The sequence below is a fragment of the Rhinolophus sinicus genome, linkage group LG09, assembly GCF_036562045.2.
Source record: "Rhinolophus sinicus isolate RSC01 linkage group LG09, ASM3656204v1, whole genome shotgun sequence".
Lineage (NCBI taxonomy): Eukaryota > Metazoa > Chordata > Mammalia > Chiroptera > Rhinolophidae > Rhinolophus > Rhinolophus sinicus.
Window position 1 is genome coordinate 55,484,203 of NC_133758.1, and position 18,681 is coordinate 55,502,883.

Sequence of the window (18,681 nt, forward strand, 5' to 3'; positions counted from 1 at the left end):
CTTCCCTCCTTCTGGATTTTTTCAAATATTTTGAGAATAGGTGATAATTCTTTTTTAAATGTTTGGTAAAATTCACCTGTAAAGCCATCTGGTCCAGGGCTTTTGTTTGTTGGGAGCTTACTGATTATTGATTCAATTTGACTGGTAGTAATCAGTCTATTCAGATTTTCTGTTTCTTCTTAAATTAGCTTTGGAAGGTTGTATGCTTCTAGAAAAATATCCGTTTCTTCCAGATTGTCTAATTTGTTGGCGTATAATTGCTCGTAGTATTTTGTTAAATTTTTTTGTATTTCTATGGTGTTTGTTGTCACTTCTCTTTCATTTCTGATTTTATTAATTTGGGTCCTCTCTCTCTCTCTCTTTTGATTAATCTGGCTAAAGTTTTGTTGATTTTGTTTGTCTTTTCAAGAAACCGGCTCTTGGTTTCATTGATCTCTTATATTGTTCTTTTGGTCTCAATTTCATTTATTTCTGCTCTGATCTTTATTATTTCCTTCCTTGTACTCCCTTTGGGCTTATTTTGCTGTTCTTTTTCCAGTTCCGTTAGGTGTAAGGACTGTTGATTTGTGATTTTTCTTGTTTCTTTAGGTAGGCCTGCATTGCTATGAATTTCCCTCTGAAGACTGCTTTCACTGCAATCCATAGATTTTGGGTCATCGTGTTTTCATTTTCATTTGTCTTGAGGTGTCTTTTGATTTCTTCCTTGATCTCATTGTTGACCCATTCATTATTTAGTAACATGTTATTCAGCCTCCATGTATTTGTGTGTTTTCCAGTTTTTTTTCTTGTGATTGATTTCTAATTTCATAGCACTGTTGTCAGAGAAGACTCTTGATGTGCTTTCAATTTTCTTAAATTTATTGAGACTTGTTTTGTGGCCTAACATGTGATCTCTCTTGGGAAATGTTCCATGTACACTTGAGAAGAATGTATATTCTGCAGCTTTGGGGTGAAATGCTCTAAAAATATCAAATCCAACTGGTCTAATGTGTCATTTAAGGCCACTGTTTCCATATTGGTTTTCTGTCTGGAGAGGATCTGTCCCTTGTTGTTAGTGGTGTGTTGAAGTCCCCTACTATGATAGTGTTACTGTTGATCTCTGTCTTTATGTCAGTCAGTATCTGTTTTGTATACCATCTTTCCCCAAAAATAAAACCTAGCCGGACCAAGAGCTCTAATGCATCTTTCGGAGCAAAAATTAATATAAGACCTGGTCTTACATTAATTTTTGCTCCGAAAGATGCATTAGAGCTGATGGCCTGGCTAGGTCTTAGTTTCGGGGAAACACGGTATTTACGTGCTCCTATATTGGGTGCATAGATGTTTAGTAGGGTTATGTCCTGTTGTTGAATCGATCTCTTTATTATTGTGTAGTGCCCTTCTTTGTCTTTTATTATATTCTTCATTTTAAAGTCTATTTTATCTGAAAGAAGTATTGCTCCTCCAGGTTTATTCTCATTTCTATTCGCATGAAATATCTTACTGCATCTCTTTAGTTTCAGCCTGTGTATGTCTTTTGATCTGAGGTGAGTCTCTTGTATACAGCATATGCATGGGTCTTGTTTTCTATCCACTCAGCCACCCTGTGTCTTTTGATTGGAGCATTTAATCCATTTACATTTAAAGTTATTAGTAATAGGTAGGTACATAGTTATTGCCATTTTGTTATTTGTATTTCTGGTCTTCATTAGTTAGATTGTTTTCATCTTTCTTCTGCTTAAAGAAACCCTTTTATCATTTCCTGCAATGCTGGCTTGGTGGTAATGAATTCCTTTAGCTTATTCTTTTCTGGGAAGCTCTTTATCTCCTTCAATTTTAAATGATAGCCTTGCTGGATAAAGCAATCTAGGTTGTAAGCCTTTGTTTTTCATCACTTTGAGTACCTCCTGCCACTCCCTTCTGGCCTGCAAAGTTTCTGTAGAAAAGCCAGCTGATAGTCTTATAGGAGTTTCCTTGCATGTACACTACTGTCTTTCTCTTGCTGCTTTTAGGATTCTCTCTTTGTCTTTAACCTTTGCTATTTTAACTATAATGTGTCTTGGTGTGGACCTGTTTGGGTTCATCTTGGTTGGAACTCTCTGCACTTCCTGGGCTTGTATGTCGATTTCCTTCACCAGGTTAGGGAAGTTTTCGGTCATTATTACTTTAACTATGTTCTCGATCCCTTGCTCCTTCTCTTCTCCTTTTGGCATTCCTATGATGTGCATGTTTTTGCACTTGACATTATCCCACAGGTCTCTTAAACTATTTTCATTGTTTTTTTATTCTTTTTTCTTTTTGTTCCACATGGGTGACCTGCGAGTAATTCTTTTCAGTGTGTTCTTTATTTCAGTTATTGTATTCTTTAGTTCTAACTGATTGGTTTTTATGATTTCGCTATCCTTTATGTTCTCACGAAGTTCCTTAAACATTGTTATCATCAATGTTCTAAACTCTGTCTCTGATAGGTTGGTTACCTCTGTTTCATTTAGTTCCAATTCTCGAGGTTTCTTCTGTTCTTTTATTTGGGACATGTTTCTTTTTTTTTCGGGGGGGGGGGCGAATATTGGGGAACTGTGTTTCTCCAGGGCCCATCACCTCCAAGTCATTGTCCTTCAATCTGGTTGTGGAGGGCACAGATCAGCTCGAAGTCCAGTCGCCATTTTCTATCTTAGTTGCAGGGGGCGCAGCCCACCATCTCATGAGGGAATTGAGCCTGCAACCTTGTTGTTAAGAGCTCGAACTCTAACCAACTGAGCCATCTGGCCATGTTTCTTTGTCTCCTCATTCTGGCTGTCTTTCTGTGTTTACTTCGATGTATTAGGTAGATCCCCTATGTCTCTCAGTCTTTGTTGGGTGTTCTTACGTAGTATGTGCCCTTTGTATTTGAATTGCACAGTCTCCCTATTCTCCTTGGGGAATGCTGGGCGTATGTCTGGAGGAACGGTGACACTCAAAGCTGGTATGAAGAAGCAACGGCTCCATCAGGAAGCTCTCAGAACTTCATGGGTCCAGGGTTTTAACATGGAGTTTCATTACACAGGCATGATTGTTTGAACTCAATCTCCAGTCCCTCTCCCATCCCAGGAATTCAGCCAAAAGTTTTTTTTTTAACTGAGGAAAAAAGCTTTATTGCCTGCTTACTTTTAGCTGGTGATTATTTGAATTATGTTATAGTCAGCTTATAAAATTATGGGTATAGGATTTTCAGGTATTCTACAATATATAAAAAGTTTATACAATAATATAAGAAAGTTCAGTAGAGTGCCTAAACAGGAAAATACTGTGCACAATTTATAACTGTAAAATTAAATTTGAACCACTTTTATTCTTAAAAGTAGTGAACTTTTGGGAAATGTTGCTGCTCTTCAACTTCATAAAAGAATAATAATAAACATTTTTAGTGTGTTTCATATGTTTAATATGTTAGTTTGGTGTTTTTGACTAACAAAGTTGGTGATTTTATACGTAATAGTTTAACTTTTTTTAAAAAAACGAAGCAAGCACTAGCAACCTTTTCTACTTAAATTGTTTAATGATGGTAGACATATAAAGTCACAATCACTTTAATACATACATTTTTAGAAAGTTATTTATCAAAACAGGTCTTCATTTGGTGAGACAGAATCCAAAAATGCGTAGGGATTTTTGAGGTGCCCTTTTACCATTTTATTAAGAAACTGAACAAAAGTATAATACTAGCTTTTATATGATGACAAATCTATTCAGATTGATCAGATTGAGTTTTAGTTGTTTGTAATTGTAATTATTTTTTAGATGTAAAACTTGGTTTCATTTCTAAAGGCTTATTTTGGAGATTTATGATAAAAAATGAACTGCCTGGAGTAGAAGAGACTTTTATCTTTACTCATGGTATCTTTCCAAGGAGGGCTAATTCAAATTACAGGGAATCCTGCCTTAATATGCCTCTTAGATACAAATTCTAAAGGCCCTCAAATGTTTCCCTTCATCTTGTCCCCTCACCTGTCACCTCACAAACCCTCCCATATACCCCTCCAGGGTTTTTCCCCCTTTTTTCCTTTCCTTCTTTACCTGCTGCCTGAAATCAACTCCAGGCTCTTTCTTGTTGTCTACAGATATATAGTTATAAATTTTGGCAAATGCAGTGGAAAGAACAACAACACAAAAACATGGAGTATAACAGGGAAACCCAATGTGATTGAGGATTTAAGGAAGCCATCTATGAAGAAGTGATGTTTAAGTCAAGATCTAAAGGATGAATAGGAGTTGGCCAGTTAAAGACTGGAAGGAAGACTCTTCCAGGCACAAGGGACAATATATACGAAAGCCCTTAAGTGAGAAAGAGCTTGGCTAGTTCAAAATGCTGATGGAAAGCCATTGAAGTACGTTTTATAGTTTAATGGAAAGGATATAGTGGCATGCTGAATACAGTGGGCAATGGAGAGAAGGAGATGGCATGGAGAACTCCCAGAATTTCTGGAATAAATTATTAGAGCAATTTACTGAAATAGCAGAGATTGGCAGAGGAACAATCTGGTGGGGTTCAGCCTTGGATATGGGAACTTAGAGAATGCCTATTCTCCATCCTGGTGGAGATTCCTAGTAAGCAGTAGAATAAATGAGTGGGACAGAAGAGAGTTGAGCACCGATAGCTGTTGGCATGCTGAGTAAAATCAAGAGTGAAAATGAGTAAGGCTCTAGGCCAATCTCTTCAGAACCGTAAAATTTAGAAGTTGGGTGAAAGAAATCTTTGTGAAACAAACTATAAAGAAGCAGCCCAAGATGTAGGATAAAAATTAATAGTGTATGTTTGCATAGAATCCAAGAAAGGAAGAATATTTTAAGGAAGTTGGCAGCTGTTTTCAATGCCGCTGTGAGAGACAAAGTTAAATAAAATGGAATCAATAGAAAAGTGTTCCTTATAGCTCTTCATTCCCATCTCACAGCCTTTCATTTTACTTCCTGACCCATTTATTATATCAATAGAGAGCTACCTGTGGCCCATTGAGATTTACAGGGCATATTTTCCTATGGGCATGGTTAGTGGTATGTTGCTTATTCATTTTGCATCATTTTATTGTGAATATATAGAGGAGATAGTAGCTGTTTTTAGTTAAGCCCAGAAGATGTCGCTGTTGTGAAAGTAAGCTATTGAGGAATTACAAACATTTTGGAAGCCTTTTCATTAAATCTTTTTTGGACAGAATGGTGAAGAAGTACAATATGAAACTAGTCTACAAAAAAACATTTCTGGAATTCTATGAAGAAAAGATTAAGAACAATGAAAATAAAATGCTGTTAAAACGAATGCAGGCCCTGGAGGTAAGTATTTAGAAAAGGTATAAAAGTTCCAGGTCATGATAATCTTGTTTTGCTGCTTCTGAGTTTCTTTTCAAGGCCACGTAGACAGTTAATATTGATATAAGTTACACATATTATTTATAACTATTCTAGGCTCTTCAGCACCTAGGATGGAGGTTGGTACAGGAACTTTCTAGGATAGATGCTCAGTAAATACTTCAATGAATGAGTGATGCTGTCATCAAATTCTATTTTCTAGATAGTACTGCTTTAAAATAGGATTTCTCAACCTCAGGACTATTGGCATTTTGGACTGGATAATTCTTTGTTATGGGGGTTGTTCTGTGCACTGTAGGATGTCCAGCAGCATCCTGGCCATTACCCACTAGATGCCAATAGCACTCCTGCCCCCAGTTGTGATAGCAAAAATGTCTCTAGACATTGCCAAATGTCCCCTGGGGTGCAAAGTCACCTCCAGTTGAGAACCACTTCTTTACAGTAATGTCCTTTGGTTACATCAGTAATTTAAAACTTTCGTGGCCAGGGTCCAGGACAAGTTCATACCATGTATAATTTTCTTCTTTGGTGACTGGCAAGATGCCAGTCTTTTAGACTGTATTGGTCCTGAGACCTGCTTTAACTCCTGAACTCTCTGCTTTCCCTAGTGCGGTAGTGAAGGTAATCTACACAAGCTTTAAACATAGTGTACAGCCATTAATTAGTTAGTTTTCCCTTTGTTTTTTTACCAGTGTTTAATTGGACAGATCTAAAATAGTAAACATTTTTGTTATTTATCAGAATCATATTAATCAATCATTAAACTTCTTGAAAGTATTTTAAGCATACTCATTTATCCTCACAATTACCCCATGAAATAGGGAAAGCAACCACTTTTCCTGTTTTTGAATGGGCATTCTGAGGCTTAGAAATGATAAATGACTTGTTTAAAGTCATGTGGTATTAACGTTCAGGTTTTCTTCAGTTTTTATAGGTGGTATTCCAGCTAACCTCTCCTGTCATAGTTGCATTTCCCCTCCTCCCCATTTTTGAATGGGAGGGTCCTCTTTAAAACCTAAGTTGTCGTTTAAAACTTGTTGTCGTTTAAAACCAGTAATCACTAAAATGTTATATTCTTCATTGGTTATGTTTCTTATACTTTAGAATTAGGAATGTTTGTATTTGCTTTACATTAAGAGAGGCTTGTTTTTGTTTGTTTTGAAGGAGAGGAGAAAACTAGAAAAAGTGTGTGCATAAATCACCACACACTTACATGCCTTTAGTATATTATCCTTACTTGATGGTGCGTTACATGTACAATGATCAGTTTATACTTTCTCTTCGCATGTGGGTAATGAATTGATTGGTGTAATTTATTCAAAAATATATGTAGAAAAGAGGTTAAAGGAGATCAAATATATAGTGATGGAAGGAGAACTGACTCTGGGTGGTGAACACACAATGCAATATGTAGATAATGTATTATAGAAATGTACACTTGGACCCTATATAATTTTACTAACCAATGTCACCCTAATAAATTTGATAAATTAAAAAAAGGAAAGGTAATGTAAAAAAAAGACAAAATATATGTAGACAGTGGGATATAGGGGTAACAGGGTCCACTTTCTTCAAGAATATCATTCATATTGAGGAGATAAACATATAAGCAAATAATTTAGTACATTGAGAATTGCCTTAATGAAGAAATTATTAAAGTGCAGTGAGTATATAAAAGACCTTTGTGAAGAAAGTAGACTATAAGAGTAAAGGTGGAGAAGCATGAAAGCAGAGAATATTTGAAGAAGTACTAATAACTTAGTATTTCTTAGCACAGTAGTTCTCCAGTCTTTCTTCTCCCTCATTACTGTCCTTGAGGATATGACCTACCACTGTGGCCACCTGGGGACACACATGAGCAGTAATAGTGTGTAGTTTGAAAAAGTCCTTTGGTTTTTTTCTACTTCTTCACCAAGTCATTTCTGCACACCTGTAAAGGACTTTGAGTGGGAAAGGATATGACCAAATAATAGAACAACTGTGAAGATGGTTTGGAGGGATGTTAAGACCAGAGGCAGAAAGAGCAGCCAGGATGCTATTGCTTTAATCCAGGTCAGATTTTAAGCTGATCTGTTCTCTGATGTTTGCTATAAAAGGTCTTTTCCTAAAGCCATCAGCCTTCAGCTAGCCCAGAGTTTCAGCAGTAAAACCAGTAAAACTTGGCTGTGCTCTCCTGAAGCAGTGTAGCAGATGGAAGGAAGAATGAAAAGACGCAAGCCAAGGAACTATAGTTATAAAGTCCTGATACCTGTTTTCTTTTTTCTCACCTGAGAATAGTTCTGGAAAGGTAACTGCTTTAAGAGGAGACACTTAATAGGATATATACATTTTAGCAAGTTGAGAAAAAACAGTCATTTTGCAGCTTTATAATCATGTTATTTTGTCTTTTAAAATGATCAATAGGGGACAGAATCTAGATGTCCAGTGACAGGCAAATAATCACATAGAGGAGTCTTATTACACTGATTAGTTAAAAAAAAATTACAACAGAATAGTTTGGCAGTCATTCAAATTAAAGTTTTGAAGCTTTGTGGTGTGATGAAACCACATGATATGGGCTTGAAGGTTCAAAAGAATTTAGTGATCACAAGTGGTGTTTCTTACATCTTGTGTTTAATAAGAATATAGTTGTAATAAGAGTATAGTTGTTAGTGGTAACAATATGGAAGTCCAAAAAGCCAAATACTTTTTTTTAAACATTTATTTAAGTGTGTTTTTCCAGGACCCATCAGCTCCAAGTCAAGTAGTTGTTTCAATCTAGTAGTTGTGGAGGGTGCAGCTCACAGTGGCCCATGTGGGGATCGAACTGGCAACCTCATTATTAAGAGCACAATGCTCTAACCAACTTAGCTAACCGGCCTCACCGCCCCCCCACCCCAATACTTTTTAAACAGCAAACAAATGGATTCTAATGCCTGAGCTTATTGTAAGGTATTTATAAAGAAAAAGGGAAAAGAAGATAACAAAGTAGACATTTCTGGATCATTTTCTTAAAAATTTGTCAGGGAAATCTAGTTCTAAAGTTGTTCCTTACTAGCTGCTTTGTTGTAAGAAGACAAAGGAATTTTAAAGAATATATAATTTTTATAGAGTAGATGGTTGTTATATTAAATAGTCTATGTAATTTATGTTTTTTACATGTATCTACAAAGCACTGTTCTTTATAGTATAAAGAGACGTTAATTAAAATGGATTAAAAATACTATTTGAGGTAATTTGAATAAACATTTTCCCAGCATACCGTTAAAAAACAGCCTGTGTGTGTGTGTGTGGGTATGTGAGACTTCATCAGATTCTTCTGGAAATACGGAGATTGACTTACTTTGGAGGCTGGATTATTTTCCTTATCTTCTTTAACTCATAATGTTCTCTGTTGACTCAAGTTTTTCATTTGTATTGTTTCTAATTGCTGTTCGTGCCTTCCATGGCTATTAAATCACTATAATGCTCAAATTAATATGTTGCACTTTTCATGATACCTTCCTTCAACTTTGTGTTGTAACAGAAAAAGCCTATGATGGAGTCAGGGGGATGCAAGTGTTTTCTGCTAAGTGGTCCTTGGTAGTGATTAAATGATACAGTTAGTCCAACTGTAAATATTCTATGATTATGATCAAAGTTGACCATAACAGCTCTTTTGTTAGAAGGGGATTCCCTCCAACCATTTTTTTCCATATTTCAAAAGGTATGTGTAGTTTGGGATTATTGTGTTAATTATTTTATTTCAGCGATTTAGTGTGTTTAATTCTGAATTATAAATTTCAATATAATATCTTAACTAGGAATTTCACTTGCTTCCCAAGCCATATCCTGCAGATGAGAATTCCAAACTCACCTCGGAGAAGGTGGATGACTATGAACATGCAGCAAAGTACATGAAGAACAGTCAAGTCAGGTTACCTTTGGTAAGTTTTCATTTTTAAACATACTTTATTTTTAAAAATGTAAAACATATATGGAAACTTAGGAAATTGTTTCACTGGTTTACAGAACTTGGGTTCACTGAGTTACAATTCAGATACATGTTAGTCTGTTTTCCCTAAGTTACGTTGACTTTTTATAACCATAAAATACAGAATAAAATGTACTTGAGAAAGTTATAGACTTATTTTGAGAGTTACCTTGCCATATCATTATATCTTAATCTACTGTGTTTCCCCCAAAATAAGACCTAGCCGGACCATCAGCTCTAATGCGTCTTTTGGAACAAAAATTAATGTAAGACCCGGTCTTATTTTAATATATAAGTCCAGGTATAATATAATTTAATAATATAAAATATAATGTAATATAATATAGTATAATATGTGTAATGTAATATATAATACCGGATATAATATAATATAAAACCAGGTATAATATATAATACAATACACTACAAATACAATACAATACCAGGTCTTATAATAATTTTTGCTCGAAAAGACACATTAGAGCTGATGGTCTGGCTAGGTCTTATTTTCGGGGAAATATGATATATATATATATATATGTGTGTGTGTATATGTATATATATACACTCACACACACACACACACACTTGACCTTTGAACAATGTGAGGGTTAGGGACGCTGACCCCTTGCACAGCTGAAAATCCACATATAACTTTTGATCCCCCCCCCCCCAATTTAACAACTAATAGCCTACTGTTGACTGGGAGTCTTACCAATAATACAAACAGTTTATTAACACATATTTTGCGTGTTGTATATATTATATAAAGTAAGCTAAAAGAAAGGGAATGTTATTAAAATCATAAGAAAAATATATTTATAGTATTTATTGAAAACTATCCCCATATAAGTGGACCCGTGCAGTTCAAACCCGTGTTGTTCAAGTGTCGATTGTACTTCTATTTTCAGTCTAAAATTTTCTTTTTTTTGTAATTTTAGGGAACCTTAAGTAAATCAGAATGGGAAGCTACAAGTGAGTATATCATCAGTGTAGATTTATTGACATTTTTAAAGATTGTTTCAAATTGATCATTAAAATCTGAAAACTTTAGTGTTTCTCTGACACATAGTAGGTTGTGTGTGCATATATTTATGTTCACACAAAATCCCTATGTCTAATTCCTCCTTTCTTGCACAGCTGTTTAGTGCCAATAGAAAATATATGCAGGATGTTGCTTAACAAACTTTCACAAGCGTTCTTAAACATTTTCATTGTCTCCTCATTATTACATAGCCATCTGTATTTGATGTCTTTACCTCAGATTTGCATCAGAAATTTTGGCTTATGGAACACTTCCATGTATTTTATTTGATTCTGGCCGCTCTGATGTTGACAGTGAAGTCATAATAAGTCCTAGAACATTTAGTGAAGGAGCAATGAGCAGGATATTTTATAGGGGTGAGGACAGGCCTTATATGGAGACATTCTGAAGTGAGGTACCTATCTTTGAAAGAGAAGTCAGAGATCTGGCAAATCTGTAAAGTCCTGTGGTTCTTCAGCTAATGGATGTTGAGGAAGTCAGCTCCCAGAGCCTCACTATTAAGATGATGATAATACCCGTACGTGGTTGCCCCAAGGACTTAAAAGATAGTTCCCACTGTTTATTTAAATACTTGCTGATTATATTGAAGGCACAAGTAGTAATCAGAGACAATCCATTTGGTAAACATTGAGTGTTAACTTACATAAAGTTCTATGAAAGGGCTTTGGGGGATAAAGAAGTAAACAAGTTATAATCTCTGCCTTCCAGTTCTAATGGAAGAAACAGACACAAATAAATGCACTAGTTTGTCAAACAATTTAAAGTGCTAAAGTTACTGTAATGGGAAAAATAGGTGAAGGAGAGGTTAATGAAAACTCACAAAACCTGAGAAATAATAATTGATATTATTGAGTGTTTAACATGTGCCCAGGCACACTATTTTAAGATTTGCATATGTTGTAGCTCACAACTTTACAAGTCGACTATTAATTTGTAGACCTTGTAACTAAGGTCACAAAGCTAACCCAAGTGGTCCATGCTCATAGCCATGGCCTCATGGAAGCCCACGCGAAAGGAAAATTTCTTAGGACTTGCAGAACTGGGTAGAGACAAAAAGGAAAGAATACAACATTTTGAGCTTGTCTGAGAATATTGGTACCCTCAGCAGAAATGGAATTGGAGGATGTATTGGAGACACACTGATAAACTGAGGCGTATGCATAAACCTACACATTTAATTACTTTCCTCAAACTGGAAATGGAACAGCTATCTTAGATATGCTACCATTCCCAGAATACCGTGTGAGGGAAAACAGCTTTGGTCAAAGGCCATTATGGTGTGATGGCTTTAGCTTAGAGATGTATTTTTATATTAATTGTGGATTTTAGTGATAACATACAAATGAATTAGATAGCCCCAAACAGTTGAGGAAGAGATGGGTTAGTGATGTGAAAAGCAGTAGAAAAGGAACGCTGACAAATTGCAGCCAGGATCTAGCGCTCGGGACCAGTCAGCTTTGATAAGGTCCACTGTTCTAAACTGGAGGGCTTTGTGGGCTGGAGAGTATTTTGCCTGGTGTCACAGTCTTAATAAATGTAGGAAATTATATTTTGAACTCCTACTGGTCTAATCATTAAGCTCTTGTTACAACAGCCTGCTGCTCCTCTAGAAGTTTTAAATGTGAAAGGAAAGTAGAGAATTGTTGCTGATTTGCTTTTAGAAGTGGTTCAAGAGTGAGACTTTTTTGAATGTTTGAGTTAGAAAGGTAAGGTAGTAATTGCTTCTCTGAAATCAGACATTGCATCTTCATGGTTTCAAATGACCCTCAGTGAGGGCAGGATAGGACTGCCAGGTCATTTGCAGTAGGTGTAGGTGTGTTGGGGTGGGTTCAGCAGGGTTACACTGCGACCTTAGAGTGCGGGGAAAGGTAAGTAATGCTTGTCTGTTCTAAATTTCGTGGCATACTTGTGAATGCTTTAGACTGCTTTGCTTCCTTATCTTCTAGAAGAATCTACAGTGTTGATGATCACCCTGCCTGTTTTCTGTCCTCCTGTCTACTATACTGCCAGCCATGTTTCATTTCTCCTTAAGTGGGGGGGAGAAGGGCGGGAGGGACTAGCAGATAGGGAGCAGAGAATAGCAGGACCAAAGTAGTGTTTTAGAAAGACTGGTGTGATGGTTCCCCTGTACAGGTTGGGATGGAAGGGCAAAAAGCTGAAGGATCAGGAGGCTGTTTTCTGGTCTGATGTCCTTCATCTGCCCCCTGTTCAAAAAAGTTAACTCAAGGACCGAGGACTCCAAGTTATGTGGCCTGTCATCTTGGCTCGCGGGTTGAATGAATGTCCTAGTACACACCCTGAACATCCTTGTGATGTTTTGAGGATTTGTCATCTTTTCAGATATTTTCTTACCATAAAATTTACAGGTATTTATTAAAAGATAGAGGTTTGAACTTAAGTGTGATTCAGAATGGAGAACCATAGATGCCTTTAGATGTCTTTGAGTGAACACATGTCAAAGCAGGAAACCTTATTTAGGGAAAAGTACTCTTGGGGCTGGGTTCATGCAGGAATATCACTGTTCGGGCCAGATTAATATCTCCAAGCATCCGTTATCATGTGGCTTTTGGCTCACTTTCCTTACCAGGCTCTACAACACAGCAATTCAGTAATTGGAATTGTAATATACACATTATATATCCTTATAATTCTTTTTATTTTTTTCTTAGTAGAAAACTTGTTCTACCTATTTATCTTGCTCCAGGTAAAAAGAATTAAGTCATAAGATTATTGTAGTTTTAATATTCTTTGTTTTTATACTTTTAAATTTTCTTATCTCAAACTGTTTTTAGAAATATTTAGAGCTGTTGAATTGGTTTTCTCAAGGGCTATGATGTCACTGAGAATTACTGTAAGTTGGGCATTTGTTTTCAAATAAACATCGCATGTAATACCACATCTGTTTAAATTAGCTCGAAATAATTGAGGAACTCTTAAAAAGAATAGGATCTTTCCTCTTCGAAAGCTGCTTGAAGGAAGGCCTAAGAATTTTCACCAAATTACAAATAGGACAGAGATTTTGTTTACCGAGGATATGAAAAACCAAACTCTGACTTTTATTTCTTTTATTTTTAGGTATTTACTTAGTTTTTGCGTTTGAGAAGCAGCAGTGAGCACCAGAACAGCTGTGTTCCATCTTATGCAGCTTTGAATGATCCACCTTAGATAGATTTGACAACTTTCTGTTTAATTATTCTAAATGTACATGATAGTGCCGGAAACTCCAGTGTATAAATTCAATATTTGCTGTCTGTGACAGATGAACTTTTATGTGTGTATATAAGAATGAGTTGGGACCTTTGTCTTTAAAAATCTATTTTTAAGTAATGTTCTAGAAATTCCATTTGCCTCTACTCTCTTAGCTCATAAAAGTTATAATATGATTTGTGAAAGCCGCTCAACTCTTTCCACAGTGCTCTGATTCATTCAATGTTTGTTTACAATATTAAATGTATTACAATTATAGAACTGATAGGGAGCATCGTACTGGTTTGCAGGTGTGTGCTCTTATTTCCGGAGTTTTGCTATTTAGTGTTTTTTAAGATTAAACAGATTGCATTCTGTACAGTTGAATGTAAGTGTTCAATATGTATTACTAAAGTTATAAGTTTAAAACTAAATTTTAGATTGTCGTAAAAGTTATTTAACTTGAATTTTAGCCACTTATATTTCATTATAAATAATTACTCTATTTGCTAATATATTGCAATTCTGGAACTGATAAAACATTTCAGATGCTAGCATAGAATTGCTTTGGATTTGGGGGGCTTTCTCTGAAGAATTTCCTATCATAGCAATTAATATTTCTAGGTATCAGGAATGTAATTAGATTTATCTTTCTTCATTGAACAAAAATGCTGTTTTTTTCTCAAAATATAATGAAAACCTCTCCCATGTAAACCTGTTGTACATTTTCCTCAGATTTCCTCAGTACTGTAATAGGACTAAAAAAAAAAAGCTCACAAACTTCAGATTAATTCTCCCCATGTTAGATTTAGGTTGCTGGTGATACATGCTATAAATCTGTTACCCCCAGAAAGAACCAGTATCTAGTCCTCTATTACAATGTTGTACATTGTATAGTAGGATCCAGCATCTCATCACTATTCAGAATTTGTATTTGCTGTTTCAAAACCCTTACAATCATCAACCCTGGCTTCTTGCTGGACTACTTTTCCAAAACTGACAGCTACTGTTGTCCTTAATTTTAACATTACTGTTTAGAACGCTTGCCAATTTTAAAATATAGTGAAAGGCTTAAAGTGAAAAGCAGAGCAATTATTGCGTATTCTTTTAAAAATCATTTCTTTAAAGCATGTTGAAAAAGACATTACTTTCTATAATTATCCAGAGTACTTGTTTAAAAAGTTAATTTTTCATATATGTTGTTGTTCATGATGTTGGAATAGCAAATGTTTTATCAAGAGAATGTGGGTTACCTTATTTCTGTTTCTTCTGCAATCTCAATCTCCAGACTGTTAATGATTTACAAAAATTAAGTTTTTTTGCCTTGGTGGTAGTTTGCCATAGTCATTTGGGGAAATACATAATAGTACTTCTGACTATGGTGGCTGCTGTTAGCTAGCTAAGGTTTTGTAATGGTGCTGGAGAGGTGCAGATGGTGAGCTCTTAGTGTTACATATCCAGATTCATTTTAGTTCTGGGGAAAGCGCAAAAAAGTAATGTGTAGTTCAGTAGAGCATGAAAAGCTTCTGTATTATTTCCTATCGCTATTCTCATTTAATGGTCTCAATTCTAAGCAAGTAATAAATAAAGCGTTTTTAGCCTCCTCCTGCGCTTCCACTCCATAGATAATTTGGGGGAGAAAAGAATACTCCAAAGGATGGAGTAATTGTTGGTAATACAAAGCAGAGAGAAGCAAAAGAGCTCAAGTGGATGGAACAGGGCTCTGGGCTCTAAGCAAGCTCTTGTATGTGCAGGAGAGGCGCAGAGCCACGCTGAGGATGGGGAGTTTGGGTAATTGCCCTTTCCTGTGAGCTTTGTTGGCCTCGTTTCCTTCTCTGCCCTTCCCTCACTCCCCAGCATCTCCTTGCTGTAATTGTCTGGGCAGTGATTCAAGAAGAACTCTTAAGGAAATGTGGTCCCTACCAACCATCACCAAGGCAAACGCTGGAAGGACTTCACCACACACGCATGCGTAGTCTAAATATTTGGTAATTTTCCTTGCAAGACTTGTAACTGTTAGAAGAGGGAGGGACATGGCTTTTCACTGTCAGGTTAGAGATGTAAGTGGTTCATGGGAGTGACTGCAGAGCACTCCCAGACCTGACATTCAGTTTGTCCTCCGAGGATGAAAGGAGAAATGATGATCAAATCAGCCATTTGTAGAAAGGACACAACCTGAAATTGGGAAGATTGATCTGGGAATTTGACTGGATTGTGACATAACTAAGAATGCTCAAGCTGAATTCTTTGGGCCTAGAATATACTAAAGGAAACACTGGCACTATGTAACTAGTGTTCCGGGAGTGAATCTGGCCATTTCCAGCTGCATTCAAAGGGGAGGTCCTAACCTACAGACAACTGGAAGCCTGTGGGTAGTAACTCTGCTCTTTCAATGCCCACCAAGCCTCTGGTTCTAGTGTGACTCCCCAACGAAATTTGCCTTCAGGGAAGGAAGGCATTGATTAGGGACTTTGACATCTATTAACTAATCTGTGTAATTATCAGTACGGAGTCCTAGCCTACCCCTCCCCAAACTTGGAAATTAAGGAAATACGATTGCTGTCTAAATTTGTGTTAATAGCATTAATAGGGCATCAGAGTAGAAGTTTATAAAGTCAGGCTTTTGAGTCAGGGTGCAATGTTGATCATCAGTGGAGACGAAGAAAAAACATTGTCAGCTAGCAAATATCCAGATCTCCAGTCCCATTAGCTCCTTTGGGAATGCTTCTTTGGCCTTTATTAGCATATTGTCATTACATTATTGTTATATGTCTTCAAGTATCCTTCTAATGAAGATTTGGCTTCTTGTGTAGATCTGCCTACAGGGAGCAAATGCCACTTAGGAATATTCTCGTTAATGAACACTCTTTTTCGCTGTTGGTTGCTTGGCTTTTGTTGTCTACCTCAGATTTTGTATGTATCATGAGCCAGTCACTGCCAAGGTCTTCAAAGTAGAGACCAGGTCCAAGGACCGGGGCTCTATAAATAAAGTTGTACCAAAATGCCTGTGGTGGTTGCTGGCCCTTTGGTCAAATAGAAAGCATAGGTGTATGTTGTCACCACCTTCCTTGTTGCTGTTACATCAAATACTACATAACTGATAAATCTCTTCATTTTCCACCCTCTGACAGCAACATTCCTGATTCTATGAAGGCAGTCGATGAAGTAGGTGCTACACTTACTTATTTAGGGATTGACTTATTTAGCAGACTTATATTGGGCTGAGGCCAGCCAACTCCACCTTGTGTCCTCAGTTTCTCCTCTGGTCCCATTTAGCCATGAAGCATGTGTGCCTGCTCCTCACTGCAATACTGAGCAAGTATGGGACACCCAGGCATAGTCTCAGTTAGCCTAGGGAGACTTATGCTCACGGAAGCCCGCTGCTCTCTGAACTCCCAGGTCCTGCTTCCTTGGGGACAGCATATCTTGGATTAAGCCAAATTGATAGCTAACATTTATTAAGCTCCTATTGTATGTCAGTCACTTTTCTAACTTTTACATCTGTAACTCATTTTGATTCTTATCACAACTGTATGAGGTAAGGATAGAGATAACCCTGTTTTAATGATGAGGAAACCAAGGCACAGAGAGGATACAGACTTGCCCAAGGCAGAGCCAAGATTTGAACATCCCATATGCACCAAGTCAGGCCTGCACTTCCATTGTATGTTATATTCTTCCAGAGGTGTTAGAAAGGCTCAGATGACTCCACCCCCATCCACTACCTGCAGCTTGAAATGTTAACTATTGGAACTCCGTCCTTTTGGTTCAAAACTTTGATACTTATTTAAGTGTTCCCTAAGAGAAGCATTTACTCCTAAGAACTTTGGTACAAAAAGAGCAGAGGACATTTGGGCACTAGGGGAAGGAGGGGGGAAAGTGAATAATCAATAAGATGTCAGAAATAGACTTGATTTTACAATTTAGCAGACTTCCTTTAACAACCAGACTTGTAGAAAACGTAGTTTAGTGTCTGTTAGAAAGCGAAGGGGTGCTCTTCCCACCCTCTCCGTCTGGAAGTGGCAGGAGTTGTGAGTGCAAGTGTGAAACTAGCCAAGGGAAGAGGCCAAGAGAAGGAATCATTGCTTCAGTCAGCTGATAATACAGACTGAGGCAAATCATTTTGTTTTAACTTTTCAAGTGTAACAAACAATTAGGTGCTTTTTCACAAAGGGAACACATGGGTACTATCAGCACCCAAACCAAACTATTACCAGCACCCCAAAAACCCCCTCATGCTCCCAGTTACTACCTCCCCAAGGGTAACCACTATCCTAATTTCTAAGAGCATAGATTAGTTTTGTCTGGTTTTGGACATATGAATAGAATCAAGCAGTATGTATTCTTTTGTATCTGGCTTATTTGCTCAATGTTCTGTGAGAGTTTTGTTGCATGTATTTGTTCAGGTTCGTTCTCATGGCTGTATAGCGTTCTACTGCATGAATAAACCACATATTATTTATCTCATGGATGTTTGGTTCATTCCCAGTTTGGGAATAATTATTAATTAGTACTGCTTCAAATATTCTACCACATGGATTTTGGTGCATGTAGGTGTGCATTTCTGCCTAGGAGTGGAATTACAGGGTCACAGTACATACATTATATTCAGCATTATTGGATACTGCCAAACAGTTTTCCTAAGTTCCAGTTGTTTCACATTTTTGTCAACACTTGGTGGTGTCTTCCAGTTTATTCTGACAAGTCATATAACAGTATCTAAGTGTGGCTTTAGTTTTATTTCACTGATTAGTAACATGATTGAGCACTTTTCATATATGCTTACTGGCCTTTGAGTGTCTTGTGAAATATCTGTTCAACTTCTTACCCATTTTTCTATTGGGTGGACTGTTTTGTTTTGTATTGACTTCTTGGTTTTTATTTATTTTGGATACAAGTTCCTTTGAATGTATTGTGTTGTGAGAATGTATGTGATAAAACAAGAAGGTCTTAATAGAGTATAATTTATCAACGTCCTTTATAGTTGGTATATTTTGTTTAAGAAATGTTTGTCTACTCCAAGATCACAAAAATGTTCTGTTTTCTTCTAAAATCTTTTTTGTCTTACCTTTTACTTTCAAATCTGAAATCTTACTGAATTGATTTTTTTTTTAAATATTGTGAGATAGGATTTAAGGTAGAAGATTTCCTGTATGAATTTCCAGCTGTCCAGCACTAT

The 18,681-nt window shown here is 36.6% G+C and overlaps 1 protein-coding gene across 2 annotated transcripts in view; it reads left to right on the forward strand.

The window, feature by feature from the left end:
- Window positions 1-17,969, forward strand: part of RNMT (RNA guanine-7 methyltransferase) — a 32,658-nt gene extending 14,689 nt beyond the window's left edge. The window contains exons 8-11 of one of the 2 annotated variants that reach the window (XM_019718709.2): window positions 5,166-5,283; window positions 9,102-9,224; window positions 10,213-10,246; window positions 13,392-17,969. In XM_019718709.2, coding sequence (XP_019574268.1) covers window positions 5,166-5,283; window positions 9,102-9,224; window positions 10,213-10,246; window positions 13,392-13,429 — 313 coding nt within the window. In that variant the 3' untranslated portion in view covers window positions 13,430-17,969. The remainder of the gene's footprint in view (window positions 1-5,165; window positions 5,284-9,101; window positions 9,225-10,212; window positions 10,247-13,391) is intronic. The other variant, XM_019718710.2, reaches the window with a different exon arrangement.
- Window positions 17,970-18,681: the final 712 nt, after the last annotated feature.